This window comes from Emericellopsis cladophorae, assembly GCF_022114955.1.
Source record: "Emericellopsis cladophorae strain MUM 19.33 chromosome Unknown NODE_6_length_900724_cov_123_231613, whole genome shotgun sequence".
In the NCBI taxonomy this organism is placed as follows: domain Eukaryota; kingdom Fungi; phylum Ascomycota; class Sordariomycetes; order Hypocreales; family Bionectriaceae; genus Emericellopsis; species Emericellopsis cladophorae.
This window is the reverse complement of record NW_026250931.1, coordinates 534,000-549,343: the sequence shown is the minus strand read 5'-3', so window position 1 is coordinate 549,343 and position 15,344 is coordinate 534,000. Positions and strand designations below refer to the sequence as shown.

Genomic DNA, 15,344 nt, shown 5'->3' with positions numbered 1-15,344 from the left:
CCGTAGGTAGTCCTTGAGTGCCGCTGCCGGGGCCTACGGTGCTGCCGCAGGGCGTACCATCTGATCGGCCCTGCCCTGTCTGAGCACGAGAGCAGAGTTGCTCCACTCGGATCAAGCTCACTCTTCTCTTGTTGCTCTCTCACAACCATCTCAACACTCTCTAGATCCTATCTTGCATCATCCTTTTTCCGCACAAGATGCAGTCCACCAAGCAAGCAGGCTTTTCAAAACGCAAGTACTCAATCCTCGCCTGAAACCTGCCCATCCATCGAACCTCGTCGGTCCAGACCGCGGCCTACGTCGCTGCGAACCCAGGCACGGCTGCACTAGTGGTACACTGTCGGAGGCGTTTGTCTTGGTCGCCCCGGGCAGTCTTTGTTGCTCCCGTCCTAGGAGCCGTCGACTTCACTGCTTCAGGGGTCGCAGCTGGTAGGCCCATCGCGTCCTGCCGCCCAGGACCACGGCACTGATGACCTGGTCCTTACATAGGTTCCACTGCTGCTGCCTGGTCAAGCTCGATCGGCGCCGTACCAAGACTGGACACTGAGCACGGTTCGACAAACAAGGGCGGCGGTCGAGAGAGAGCAGCTATAGCTTGCAGAAGAGAATAAAACCTCAAGGCTCTGAGAAGGACATGGCGCCATAGGCCTCGGTCGCTCAAAGAGTCCGTCCCGCTCCAGGTCACCCCCCAGGCCAAAGCAATGTCCTTGCCGCCAGATCCCATTACCCAGCAACCAGCTTGTCTCTGGCAGCAAGATCCTTCTGCTGCTCCGTAGTTGCGCCGTCCTTCTTGATCTCCTCCGCGACAGCGGCGTCTGCAGGCTTCGGGGTCGTATCCGCCGTAGTCTCCCCTGACGTGTCCACGTTCACCACAGCAGGCTGCTTCGCCTCTTTGGGAGTACCCTCCGCTTTCATCTCCTTCTTGCTCGGTCGAATCGCCCCCTTTTTCAACGCCTCGCTCGGCAGCGGCCGCACAATGGGCTGGACGACCCACCACGGTCGTTTGCACCTCTTCATCGTCGCCACGGAGCTCTCGCCCTCCACGCCATCGTCCTGCTCGTACAGACCCTTCACCTCGTCCTCCCAGCTCTGTCCGTCTGTACGCGCATACTCGACCAGACCTCTGGCGACCGTCCGCTCGACGGCGGACAGGACCGCTTCGTAGCCTGGCATGCCTTTGCGCGAGGACTTGGCCAGCTGGTCTCGGATATCGGTATGTTTCGTCACAAAGTGCCGCAGCAGGTGGAAGAGATGCGCCTGGACACCGGAGAGGTTGGGATTCGCGGGGGCGTTCTTGTTGCTGCTGTCCTCTTTCCTCCTCTTCTTCGCTGGGGGCTCCTCCGCCGCCGCCTCTGCCTTTTCCGAATCCTCGATCCAGGCCATGTCCTCTCCCGGCACGAAGAGCGGTCGTCGCTCGGGCGGCTCCGTCCCCTCGGCATATTTGTGCAGAATGTCCAGGTACCGTCTCATGACGGCGTCGACTCGCCAGCCGCCGTTCCCGTCCCTGCCGCGCCAGTACTCTCTGCCCTCTTGCCCTTTCTCCGGGGCTCGGCCGAAGATGGACGGGTCACTTAGGTTGCCCTCTGCGCTCATCACGCCATCAGCACCCGTGGCCTGCAGACATTGCTCAATGTCCGCCCCCTGCAGAATGTTGCCGTTCGCAAACAGCACCGTCTCCTTGGGCAGACTGTCCCTCAGGAATCGGATCATCTCCCAGTCGGCTAGTCCCGTGAGGTGCCCTTTTTGTTCCCTCCTTCTTCCATGAACCGTTAATATCGAGGCGCCCGCCCGGAGGACATTTTGCGCATACGCCAGCGTCGCCTCCTTTGTCTCCAGGATGCGAATCTTGGCGGTGACGGGAATCTCCAGCTCCTTGTACAAGGTGTTGATCAGTCGAAAGATCAGGTCTTGGTCCTCTTGCAGGAAGGACCCGTAGTGGCCCTTGCGCGCGATGCCCTGCGGACAGCCCAGGTTGAGATCGACCGCGTCGCAGTACGGACCAGCGTGCCGCGCGGCGTTGAGGAGGTGCTTTGGGTCGTTGGCGCAGAACTGTACAAAGAGAGGTCGGTCGAGCTCCGGGTGGCCGTCCAGCCAGATACCATCGGTCCCCGGTCGTGTCGCTTGGAAATGGGCGTGTCGATACTTCTCCGTCTCTTCGAAGAGTCGTGCATGGAACATAGGGGTGTACGCGAGAAGGCTGCTCTGCTCAGCTTCTGGGAGGAAGGACCTCGTGAGCATGCGCCAGGCCTGTTCTGATCAGCAAATGCATGTTCTGTCGCAAAGCGGTCATCAGTAGGCCCCTCGTGGGTTTGCTCACAAATTCAGACTGGTCTACCATGGGCGCTAAAATGTATTTCGGGCTGCCAATGCTCTGGTAGAAAGCGCGCCCATAGAGTTTCGCCTTGCCTGGGCCAGCGGGCGCATCTTTCGGTATGCTGCCCATGGCTGCGAATGATCGTCGAAAAGTGATTTGGAACGTCGGTCGATAAGAAGCGAAAGGAATCGAGCAGAGGCGCGCGCTGCGTCCTCGCATGTGGGCAAAAGTGAGCGACAATGTGCAACAACGTTCGAGCACCGGCTTTGGGAACAGTCGATGCTGTAACGTATACTAATAAGGACGTGGAGTCGATGGTGAGTGAAGAGACGGGGGAAAAAAACCATCACGAAGATGAGGTTCTGCAAGGCTGACCGTGGGACGCTACCATTGGTGGGGGTGAGACCCCATAACGCCGCGCCAAAACCACGAGGCTGAGTCGCTGAGGCATCACATCAGACATGGCGCCAAGCTTCACAAGTTCCCTAGAGGCTAGTAGTCCCGTCTAAGTCCAAGCCAGGCACATGTCCCTCTATTCAACTAGCCGAGGGCGGTCCTTAGCATGCACAGAGTGGAACGTCATTCACTTCTTCAGTCAATCATGCTGTCCATGCGTGTCTGTGTTCCATTGATTGATCCATCCAAGCTCATATCACAGACACCGTCGGTAGTTGATACGATGCTGGTCTGCGTGGGGTCTATCAGCCGTCGGCAGAAGCTGGCTGCGCCTGCTATCTGGTATTAAAGGAAAATCGCGACCCTATAGTCTAAATCCTCCAGACATGTGCAGAAGCACAGAGTGACAAGAACGCCGCCGCACCTTACTATGCTGTCCCTGAACGCCTCTTTGAATGTAAATGTGATGTGATGTGTACATGATCTTTGCGCGCTTGACTCGATGCAATGATGCTCTTTGAAGTGGTCCCTCTCAGCAGGACGTGGCTGTCTAGCATTAAAAGAAGTGTGTATAAATCTTGGAGTTCTCGTGAACTTCCATCTCCTACACAATGTCAGCATGAGCACACCAAATGGTGGAAGAGTAAGGGAATGCGCACCATCTTGAATGTGTTGAGCTCTTCCTTGATTTGCTGCGCAAGCAATGGCGTGAGACGATTGCACGTTGCGACCTCGCCTCGACGATCGTATTCTTGAGGAGGCCAAGTGTCATGGAAGACGATACGCTGCGAAAATTTGGCGGAGCGCTTCAGGCTGCCCTGGGGAGTTCCAGGGGCGCTCTTGGTATCCTGGCGGAGACGGAGGGCCGTCATGAAGTAATCTTCGGTGCCCAATGCAACCGATCCGGTGCGGCGGTGGCCCTGAGCCTCTTCGTTGGGCGTGCTGGGAGCGCTCGAGTTGGGCGAGTCGGTAATGGCAGGAGGGCTCGTCAATGTCGGCAAGGCATCCACTGGGCGGACGGTAGGGCTGGCGGAGCCAGAACCTGTTGAGCACATTAGCAATTGCAATGGAAAGGGCACTTCCGAGACACTCACGCTTCAGGATACCCTTGCGTACAGCCGCGAGGACTTCGGCTCGATCCTTGTCGCCACCGACGATGCTCTTGCGCGAATTGGAATTGTCCGTGCTCGAGCTGCCGGCGCGCTCGTGCCTCATCTCCGGCAGTCGGTTCGCATCGATTGAATTTCGCTCAAGATGGGGGAAAGTATCGCTGCCCTGCTGCGGGTCGGCAGTGACGTTGACGCGCTGCGTCTCCGCCTCCACGGTGACCATGGACACGGCGGCCTGGCTGCCTTCCTGCGAGACGGGGCCGTCTGCTGGTGCGACGCCGATCACGGACTTGGGACGGAAGAGGCCTGCCAAGTTACGCGTGCTCTTCTTCATGCCGCGTCCCATCTTCCGGATCATGATGGAAGCCGAGGATGCCGTCGAGGAGATGGACAGATTGTCAGTGGAGCCACCGAAGAAGCGTCCGCCGTAGATGCTGCTGCCAATTCCGGCGGCCTCTTGTGCCTCTGCAATCCTGGCCTGCTCTGCATCGTAGGCTTCATAAGGGCTCGGCTCCTTGTGCAGTCTCGATGGCTCTGGCTTCTGGCTGGCACCGCCCTCCTCATCGACTTTCCGCAGCTCAGCCGCGCTACCAAAGGAGAACGCACGTCGAAGTCGTGAAGTCTTACCCTTGGGCTTGCTGCCCTTTTGGTTGATGGCAGCAAGCTGCTTGGCAGCGGGCGAGCTCAGATTGGCGGTGTTGGGCGCAGCGCCGTCAGCGGACTCTGCTCCCATGGTCACCGGCTTGGACAGTGGCGACGGCGTGGTAATACGCTTGCCAACATTCGCGGACGAGTCCCGGGGAGGAACGTTGATTTGTTTGGCAGACTGTTCCTGCTTTGGCGCATGTCGAGCATCGTCACTTGCAGCTGGGGAGGGGGTGGATGCGGGGACAGGAGCACTGCGGTTGGCAGACTGTGAATGCACATATGGTTAGTGATACGAGCTCAACCCCGCCTATTGGACCACGCTTGGTCATCGTGCAGAAGGATCACATACCGAGGGTCGCGAGTGATTGCTGCGCGATGAGTTCACACTTTCCGTGCTCCCACTGCGTGAGTGGGCTGCGTTGTCCAGACAGGGCCGCTGAGTGCGGTCGCTTTGTTGACTCCCTATCGTCTCCATCCCATGCATGCTCCTGCGTCGCAGCCCTTTTTGATGGTTCTGCGGAGGCAAGTGCATGTCATCCATCGAGGTACCAGGGATGGATGCGTAGAAGCTAGTCGGTCGGCTTGTTGCTGTGTGCCGCGGACTGTTTCCAATGTTGTAAAATTGAGCAGTGTTTGGTAGGTTTGAAGTGCTTGGCAGGTTTGCACTCTGTGATCGATTGTGGCTGTTTCCTTGGTTTGATGGCCTCCGATACCTATCCGGGGTGTTCTTCGCGGGACCAGGTATGACTGTGGGTTGAGGGCGCGACACGGAAACCGCTTGCCTGGCTTGCAGGATGGCAGTATCATCACGAGTCCCGCCTGGGCTCGAGTTTGTGACCGGAGGACCATAGTTCGGAAAGCGGTGGTGAGTGACGCTGGGATCGTACTCTGCCGCATTCATCCTGTAAGGTTGGTTCAGAGTCGGTGTAGCCTGGAAAGCGTACTGCTGAACGGGAGTTGAACTCCCACGGTAGCCGGTAAGGTTGGCATTGCTGTGGTAGGAAGATCGAGGTGCCTGGTTAGCGCCATATTGGGGAATGGGTTGCTGTTGTGATGAAGGCATCCTTCCAGTAGCAGACGTCGGGCGAGTCTGGAGCATGGTGATTGTGGCTGTTTCGGGTGTGTATGTTTGGACCAAAGCGGCCATAGTTCGATCCACAAGACAGTGTCACAGAAATTCTGTCCGGCCGGGAGTGAAGTGTATTTGGGTCCTAGCAGCTCACTTGGATGCAGCTGAAACTCGGATGGGCACAAAGACGACAGGGTGTGATCAATCTGACACAAGATGTTAGAGTGCGCGTCCAGAGAAGACTCATCACTGAGGGCAGAGCCGTGCAGTGCTACATAGATTACTCACCTCGGCGACCGGGATTCGAATGCTGGACGATCCAAAGAGAATCTCTTCTTGGGCCTGTGTTTTTTTTTTCCTGTTTGTTTCCCGTGTATAAGTCCTTGCGAAGGATTGTAGAATTGCCCTGGTGGGAGGACGCCAGCGGCCGTTGGAAGGTGATTCGCTCTGCTACAAGGCAATGCTCGCTGTTACGAAGTGCAGCCTCGTAGACACAAGCAGACGAGTCGAAGGTAGAGTATGCAAGGTACAGAGAATCAGTGAAGATGCCCTGTGCCCTGTTGATGTTTTCGAAGCTAAGGAAATTGGTGGAAGCACTGATGGGGTCGGTGCCAAAAGCACGCGTTGTGGACGTCGATCGAACCGGATTTTCGGTAGCCAGCAAGAACTTTGAATGGAATCGAGCTCAGCTGTGGTAATCGTAAGCTAGCGAGCACAGTTCTGACGACGATCTGAGCAACGGGAGCGTGAGCTGGTCGAGGAGCTCAAACTGAACGCTTCGAGATGCTGAATAGGGGGTTCGAAAAGGCCGGGCAAGGGACGCCAATAGGGGATCTGTGGCGGGCGGAGTACAAGACGAAATACAAGGGGAAAGGGGCAAAGGTTGGGATGAGGGGCAAGAGAAGGATAGGGAAAGAGGCGACGTGAGGAGATTGTGGATAGGAACAACAACGAGAGAGCACCTCAAGCGAGAAGGTGAGAGGGAGACGACGACAGGAGACTGGAGGCGAATGGTTGCAAAGCAGGAGAATCGACGGCCAGATTCACTGGATCCCAGCCCCCAAGCGGAAAGGCCAGGCCACCCGACTGAACTGCCCTGGGTCAGGCCAGCCCTTGCTCCACCACTCAGGAGAGAATACGGGGCCTCTTGGTCCAGGGACAGCGCCTTTAGCGGGCGAGCTTCGAAGCACAAGCATTTGCAGCAAAATGGCCTAGAACCGACATGGACATGGAGTGTGGGGCTCCATGTCCATGCATATCAGATTCCAGGGAACAATTAAAGTGTCGCCGGGGCGTAGCAGCCCATGTGCTCCGGGCGTGATAAGGGCTTCCAAATTTTGTTTCATCCAACAGATATATGATGATGATCTGTCGCAAGCCTGTTTACCATGATCAATCTCTAATCATTTGGACAAACGATGGCAAGAGAGCAACTGGGTCATCGACTTTTGAACGCTGCACGCTCGTGTTGCTGCCACAGGGGAGGGCTGAGCAGCCCGCTGATTGGACTAAAGTCCCCCCACGGCATCAAGTCGACCTGCGCTAAGGTTGAGGTGTCCGTTCGACCACTGCCTGCATCACAGATCATCTCCAGTTCTGGTACGAAATTCACGAAAACACCCCTTGTGTGTGTTTGTGTGTGTGTGTGTGTGTGCCTATTACTCACCAAAGAGACAATCGATCTAACAATTCACATGATTGTCTTCCAACGCCAATGTCCGTATGAGTACACATATGCAAAGGAACGGTGAGGGCTTGTGCTACATGCGCTCCGACTGTCACAAGCCGACGATGGATGAGCTCAAAGACGACGGACGCAGCACGCGTCCATGTCGCGCACGACCTTCCCGTGACGGACATATCTCCCCCCCATCCGAGCCGTCCTAGCCCTGCCACTGTGTTGTAAGTGTAGCCTGTTAATTGAAGGCTCCCTCGTTCCCTCATAGTTTCTTGCGCAGGTGATAATACGTATATGCTTTACCGAGTGCCATTTCCGGAGCTCGATACCACATTACAAGTTAACCACTGCGGACCTTTTGGATCGACCCCCCAGGCAACTGTGACGCATCCACAGATTGGACAATCGGCACACCCAATGAACTCAACTTATGGCCAGATAGACTGCACAAAGGATAGTACCCCCCGTCAAGATTTTCGTAGCCGTCGCTTCACATGTAGTTCTTGTCCTCCCGGGAACATTTATCATCGGCTGGCGTTGCGAACTTTTGAACCCCTCTTTGCGGACCAAGGCTGCATGAAGCAGCGCGGCGAGCTGCTTCATTCGAGGACTCTGTTCTTGCGAGAGGAAGATGTCTTGTTTCTCACACATATGATTGCGCAATTATTCTGACTTTGCGAGCTCGAGCTCGGACGCCCGGTGGCCACGAAACGCAAGGATATCGGGTTGTTGCGGCACCGGATGCGTCGACTCGACATGTCTAAAGCGCGCCACCATCACAAACATCCGCCCACTAGAAGAGCAGCAGGTGGACAAACTCAATTCCCTCTGCAGAGCCGCAACCAGACATACATACAGGCTTGATGCAGGACGCCACTATCGGTCGACTTCATTCCGAGTGGCGAATTTATCCAAGAAGGATCAGACTTGCCGTTGCATCGAGTTAATGAGCTTGAACGGATAACGAGAATTCTGTTTAATTGCCAGGTGTTTCGCATCAATTGCCAGAGTCCAAATAAACCCTGATAGCTACGACCGCGATGAGAACGCGCTAATGACGCGACGACTCGAGGCCGAATGCGCTACGATCGACATGTGCGACCCCTAATCTAAAGGCAGCAACATCCCTCCAATCTCCACGAAATTTCCCCCAGGTTATGCCTGCAGGCACCGTCGAGTTTCAACTGATTCACTCCAGTCCCTTGCATGAAACAGTCTCACGAGAGGAGCTCCAACCGAGGACGCGATGGCGTTCTTCACAGCACGTATTCTTTGGAGCAGTGTAGTAAGTAAACAAAAGGCCGCGTGTGCGACGCGGGCCGGCGAAGCGATCCGTGTCGCCAATGGCGGGACCGGATTTGGGACGGAGGCTGGAGCTGCCCTAGGACCCAAGCTAGGCTCAGCCAAGCTCCAGTCGCTCACTGTGGACTGTGGTCTCAGGGCCGCGCATGACTGGATCAACAAAGTCCCCGACGTTCCGAACTAAAACCTTCGGTGGTGAGGCGTTAACGTTGCGAATCTCCTTGCGTAAGCCGTTGCGCTAACAGTCTTCGGTTGTCGAAACCCGAATACTACACAGTGAAGCTCATGGTCAAATATTGGTTTGGCTCAAAACTTAAAAGCAGCCAGAGCTGTCTGGATGCGACGCGATCGTGCCAGCGGAGGTGGGATGGCGGACCGGACGCCATTGGACGCCAATGTCTAGGGTCTTGATGCCAAGCTTTCGAAGTTACCCTGAACCCCAGACTTCACCTCACCGGATCCGGAGCGCGCCGAAATGATAGTAATACCAGTCAGTGCGAACTTTGATAATTGACTGTGCATGGCTCGAGACATGTTCAATATTCTGAAAGTACTAGGCAAAAGAGAGGATTCGCGATCGTGCGACATGATCTGCGTTGCAGGCGGTCGGTGTTCAAGAAGCCTAGGTAAGGTAGAGGCGGGTCAAAAGAGCCAGTCTTTAATTAATATCGCAGCATCCAAACAGTAGAACGGTGTCGTTCAAGGATACACGGACCTCGAAACGCACTACTGTGAGGCCTCTACACTTCTAAGTACGTATAAGAAGAAAGCGCCGATAAGCTATTACACTTGCCCACACTCTTGGAACTATGCTGCTCAAATGGCAATGGTTGGCGGTACCAGCCAGCGGCCTCGGTGAAATAAGGTTTGTCGATCGAGAATGATTGCGTTGAAATCATGGAGTTTCCTGTTTGCAAAAAGTTATGTGTTACCCGAGCTCCAGTCATTTGAATCATGTACCTACCGAGTACACGTACGCAGGTGAATATGCAAGGCTAATGGTTGTGCAATCTCGTCGCTACACAGCGAAGTCAGATATCGGCTTATTTCTTGCGTCTGGGCTTCAGACGAACGGCTGGTGTTGATATCAATTCAAGCGTGGTTGCTGTTGCTCACACAGGCCTAACTAGTGTAGCGATATGTCTTGTATTCGAATCAGAAGATAACAGAGTGGCATACCCTGTAAAGGGCTCACGATGTCAATAGAGTTGTCCAAACTGAGTTGCCAATATAAATGTGTTTAACCCGTGTGCTCGGTTTTCTTTCATGGGTCTGCCCAAATCACATATCGCATACGTCTCCGAGTGATGGCTCACACTTCGGTTGTTTGTATTGTTTTGCTTACCCTACACTGCGGCAAAGAACAGATGCGATAGTCTGGCCCGGTATATTCACAGACTAGTCCGTACAAGGCTTCGAGGTGAACTTCGCGCAATGGTCTTCTTTTCTGGGGAAAACCTCAAGCGAGAGTTGGCGCCAGAGAGAGGCGAATGGCCACACTGTAAACCTAAGCTTTGAAATGTAAGGCTGAGAAAAAGGCACATTCATAGTCTCAGTTTTCAAACAAACATGTGAAGGCCACAACTCTTTAAGTGTACCACTTGTGACTGTAAACATGAATGACTCGCATCTATACCAAACATTTCATATCTAAGATAAAAAAGCAACACAGGTAAGGTGCATGTCGCTGCTGGATGGACGTTTGGCTACGGCATGTACATGTCTTCATAAGCCCCCTAAAAGAGGAAGTGCTTGAGAATTTGACCCGAGGACTTACATAATTTCCGTTCCTTTGAGAGCAGAAAGTCCGTTGTCCGTTATTCATCATGCCTAAAAAGCTCAGTTGCGGCTGTTCATAAAACTCACCTTCGTGGAACAAATCCCGGGTACAGACCAATGTACTTGTACCAACTGCCAACAGAGTCTCCTTTTGACGACTCAGCAAAGGATCCAGGAAGCCGAGATCGAGCCTACATGGTTTATGATGAACTGGGGAGAAATGTTCGAATGGTTTCGCCTCGCTCGTCCTCCCCGGGCTACACATATGTGCATACCAGCGACATCATTCCTGTCCCAGTGTTCAGCTGCCTCTCGATTTTCATCAATGAAACATTCAAAACCGCAGTGCCTTCCGGCAGAAAAAACCTCTAGACCGCTACCTAATCGAAAAGGCACCAGCTCAGAAGCGCAACTGGAGGATATGCTGACGGCTTCCGGGATAGTCTCACAATTTCCAAGTGATAGCGCTTGGGATCAACGATGCTCTTGTGACTGATCGCTCGTTCTATGGTTTTCTGCAGATGCGTGGTCAGCTGTAGTGGAGGACCACCACACCCAGGACAGCAACGCATATTATTTGGTGATATTTGCAACTTGGCAAAGATACTGCGGACAGCCCATATCCTCATGACGAAGCTAGACCGTGCGTCTTGGAGTGAGAGGTTCTCAATAATGCAGACCTAGCGAATGAGGCAGCTGGCAGATTGATGAGGAGCCTTGCTGCCATCGGCCGAGGAGAGTGACGAGGCGGAGAAACGGCATCTGATTCCCTGTCACTGCGAAATGCCTCCGCGCTGACATCAAGGGTCTCGCCGTCGCCAAGACAGCTAGACTCCTACGTAGTATCTGTACATGTGCAAGTAATTACTAGAGGGAGAGCGGTATTGACTGGAGTCTTTGCCACCGGGGAAGCAAAGCACATGCGTGAAGACCAAGCGGATGAGAGAAGTGGTGCGTACAGGCCTCAGGCCGCTAATGATTGGACCCTCACGGGTCACTCGACGACCAAAATTCTCAGTACAAGTACGTACGTGCGAGGATCCCCTGCTAATTATCGGCATCTTTGATTCCTATAGACTACGGATACAGTCAGCCACTCTGATTACGACTAACGCCCGCAGAAGCATGCATATAGAATTAGGCTTTTGAGATTGGCCGGACATGACCACTCGCCTACTGATCAGGTAGCGCGTGCACGGCATTGCCTTCTCGAACCTCGCCTCCCATCTCGAAAACTCGTGCCTCGCGCTGGGCTCTGATTTCTGGTCTCTGGAGAAGTCGGCCTTGTCTCACGCTCCCCACTTTCCGACAGTTGCCAAGACTTGACGGCAATGCGGCAACCAGGGAACGACATCCATCTTCTTGTTCCTTTGTAGGTCGGCTGTTCTTGACGAGAACGTTGAATTCTCCGAGGCCGTGTATTACGAGCGCTTCCCGGCATCAGTGATCCAGCTCCAGGCGGGTGGCTTGCTTGATTAGGCTCGCATTGAGCTAACCGAGTACGTAGCAAAATGCGAATTACGGATGCTCACACCCGTGCAACGTGTTTCTGATTTTGAAGCACAACGAGGTAGATCCCTGGACCCGCCGACATGTGGGTGGTGGAACCACTGCACGAAGCCTGACCACAATCATAAACTGAAAACCATACACCTCCGAGCGAAGCGGCTTATTACTTGAGCCTGTCAGATCTTTAAAGACATCTAGACCAGGTAGCAGTGAGCGCTCGTATGTACCGAACTTTCAGCGGACCCAAAGAGGTACCTCAGCATGAAGCACGTGTGTACGATGGGATGAACATGAACAACGGTCGGGACTCACCGGGAACCCGACTTGTTGAGGTTCGGCTCAGATACGCATCGGTCCGGGAAGGTATCTGTGATTCTGCATTGTATGACTAGACGCTGGCCAGTCTGCACTGAGAGACTGAGAGACTTGCCGACGACCAGGGTCAAGGGTCTAATGTCTGTCAGCTAACTCGCGTTGAGCTCCATCCCGTCAGCTGCCATTGCTGCATTGACAACGGCTTCTGGACCTTCTTTCCCCTCTTTAGCTTGGCATGTAGCGTATTTATAGGCTGCTCGGATGCGGGATCTCTGCTATAATGATCTTTTTGGTGTCTCCTCATCTTGGGACACGTCACACAGGGACGGCGGCGCTGGCTTCTGGTCTGACACGCAGCCGTACCGGTATTCGGCGTTCGGCTGCGGAGTTCTTTTGCTACAAGAACTTTGTGTAAGGTAGCATACGCATGTCATCTTGGCGCTCTGCTCAGTTGCGCAATTGGTGTGAGCTCGACCCGGCGCTTGGACAATCCCGAGAAGCCCAAGAGAACAGCTGCATGGAGCACTGCTGATACCCCGGCACATCTGGCTGGATCTTGTCGAAACTCAAGATAATCTTAAATACTGGTGGCCGTCCCTGCTCTCTTTCGGCGATTGTCCATGCTCATCAATGAGCCTCTGCTTTCGGACGTCTGGGGCTTCTTTGCGCCAGAGACTTGCTTTGAACCACATACAGTACTTGACTGACTCCGGTCCCTTGTCACACTTCCACGATGAAGAGCTTGGCTATCTTTGCCGTCTCGGTTTCCTTGGCGTCTGCCATGTGCCACTATGGCACAAATTTGATGCCCCGTGATGTCGGCCTTGAGCGTCGTGCTGATGGTGATTTTGGCTACGATGAGCTTCATTCCGCGCTTGGGTGGCATGGCTTGAGCCCAAACAACACGATCTGCGCCGTGGGCAAGAACCAATCCCCTGTGAACATCAAGACCGACGAGTATGAAGTTGTCGATGGCGCTTCATACAAGTTCGACATTGTCAACTACCCCCACGGCGCCGAGTTCCTCAACACTGGCCACAACGTTCAAGTCTTTGCCAACGGTTCCGCCGAATTCGATGGTACAAAGTATAGCCTTGCCCAGTACCACTTCCACACGCCCTCTGAGCACCGCATTGGCGACGAGTACTACCCGTCCGAGGTTCACTTTGTCTTTCAGAATGGCAGTACGGTCCCCTCCCCTGAGCTTTGACCGACACAGAGACATTGACATCTTCCCAGACGACCTTGCTGTTATTGGTTTCATGATCGAGCTCGCCGGCTGGGGCGACCGCATCAACTGGCCCATCTCCAAGTCGCTCGCCAAGGTGTTGCAGATCCCCAGCGGCGGCAACAAGGTCACCACCGCCGCCCTCCACTTCGGTGCTCTTGAGCACCACATTCGCAAGTCGGATGTCTACCGCTACTCCGGCTCCTTAACCACCCCTCCGTGCGACGAGGGCGTCAAGTTCAACGTTGTTGCCAACCCCATCTATATTGACGTCAAAACCTTCCGCAACACCAAGAAGGTGATCAAGTTCAACAGCCGATATACACAGAATGCCCCTGGAGAGGTCAACCTCCTGGACCACGCTCGCATCGTCCTCGACAAATTGTAAGGTCGGATATTTTCTTTCTTTTCTTTTTCGGATGATGATATGGCGTTGTGGCTGGTTGAGCGTTGTTCCGGGCACAGATACGTACCGGGTATAGAGAAATCGTTGAAAAGTTTTTCATCTACGCTTCGACTGTCAGTTGTTTTCCTGCAGCAGTCACTCCGCCCAGTCGTTGGGGCCCTGGACATGTAGCGATCAAACGTTCGCCTTGTCTCGACCCTATGGTCTCCTTCACAATTTTGAGGCATCTCGTTGCTGGAGGACGTGCAAAACATCAACCACCGACCCCAGAAAGGGTCAGTCTGCCATGAGATTGGGGTTCTCGAAGGCCTGACCTCATGTGTTTGTCACAGGAATAAAATATCAGAGCTCAAAGATCTGACACATTCGACGTTTAGCGACCTTCAACGATGAATTTCTCATTCAAGGAATGCGTGTTGATGAAGAGGGATAGACTTCCACGAACTTTCATGTCGTGAGTGCCTGGCATCCTACCGCCAAGTCATTGTGGCATTCCTGTACCAGACTTGAGGCCTGGGGTATGAGAATGGAGAAAACATGAAGTTTTGTGACCCGAGCCATCAACTGAGTTGAGTTGCCTCGAACAAGCGAGAAGCGATCTGGAGAGATGAAGAACCAGGGTGAGCTCCACTTGTGGCCTCATATTTCAGGCACCAACGTTCGGAGCCGCTCCTCAATCGTCGGCTCCGGTCGTAATCAGCCCTACGAGCTCTAGACGACAGCCGCATCAATGGCGCGTGCCATGGCGTCACTGGGATGAAGATCTGGGGAAGCCTTCAAGATCTTGAACTCATGGCTGATGCTATTGTGTTGTAGTAAGCGACGACAAAGAGGTCTTGAATACCAAGAACGCAACATGTAGCGATTTGAGACGGTCTCTAGGGAAATTGATACGACTTTGCGAGCAAACGATGCTGAGTTTGTTGCGTTCTGGGATGGACAAACTTTTCGACTAGAAATGTCGAATTGCGTTTGAATGCCAGACAAGCGCAGATGCAGTTGCGCGCCCCCTGGCAATTGTGTTTGTGTGTGCAGCGCTTGATCGTGGTAAAGTGGGTCGAATCGGACGGAAAAAAGCGCGGACCATCAGGTCGCCCGTTGGTGGTTGCCTGCACGTGAGGCCGTGAGGCCTTCTCGACCACTAAGAGCTCGAGAAGCGGATTTGGACCCAACCGCGACCTCGACACGCGAAATCAGTCGACGCTTCCCTCATTGTCCGTCCATCCATTGTTACAAGCAGCACATCCAAGAGCTGCGCGGCCACTCGACTCGACTCGGTTTGTTGCAGCGGTGGCTCAGGCTGTTGCGATCTTGACAGAGCGCCTATACCAAGGTGCCCTTGTCGCGCATTGCTCAGCAGATTCGCGCTCCTTGCTGAGACACGCTGCGGCCAGGTCTGGACAGGCCACTTACCTTCCACCACTGTAAGTGAGTGCAAATTGAGCGACTGGGTATGATCATAGGTCGAGTTTGATGGTCCAGAGCCTCGTGCTGACTCGTTTTTTAGCCAGTCATCTTTGCTCTGTGTGCGGACGGGCGCAACTGATTGCGACTATCCTGCCTCAGACACCCTTGGACCTCTGCACATTCC

General features: G+C 54.2%; 3 protein-coding genes across 3 annotated transcripts; 1 reads left to right on the top strand and 2 right to left on the bottom strand.

The window, feature by feature from the left end:
• Nucleotides 1–723: 723 nt before the first annotated feature.
• On the bottom strand, nt 724–2,443 carry J7T54_001737 (tRNA-dihydrouridine(16/17) synthase [NAD(P)(+)]-like protein; the record flags this gene model as incomplete). The annotated part of the gene is made up of 2 exons (XM_051503766.1): nt 724–2,247; nt 2,318–2,443. 2 exons carry the CDS (start codon nt 2,441–2,443, stop codon nt 724–726), a joined length of 1,650 nt encoding a protein of 549 aa, XP_051364717.1.
• Nucleotides 2,444–3,266: 823 nt separating this feature from the next.
• Nucleotides 3,267–5,566, bottom strand: J7T54_001736 (BNI4-like protein; the record flags this gene model as incomplete). Its single annotated transcript, XM_051503765.1, has 4 exons — nt 3,267–3,314; nt 3,370–3,752; nt 3,805–4,732; nt 5,243–5,566. The coding sequence occupies 4 exons, from the start codon at nt 5,564–5,566 to the stop codon at nt 3,267–3,269; spliced, it is 1,683 nt and encodes a 560-aa protein (XP_051364716.1).
• A 7,286-nt stretch (nt 5,567–12,852) lies between these two features.
• Nucleotides 12,853–13,735, top strand: J7T54_001735 (uncharacterized protein; the record flags this gene model as incomplete). Its single annotated transcript, XM_051503763.1, has 2 exons — nt 12,853–13,303; nt 13,359–13,735. 2 exons carry the CDS (start codon nt 12,853–12,855, stop codon nt 13,733–13,735), a joined length of 828 nt encoding a protein of 275 aa, XP_051364715.1.
• Between the last annotated feature and the right edge of the window lie 1,609 nt (nt 13,736–15,344).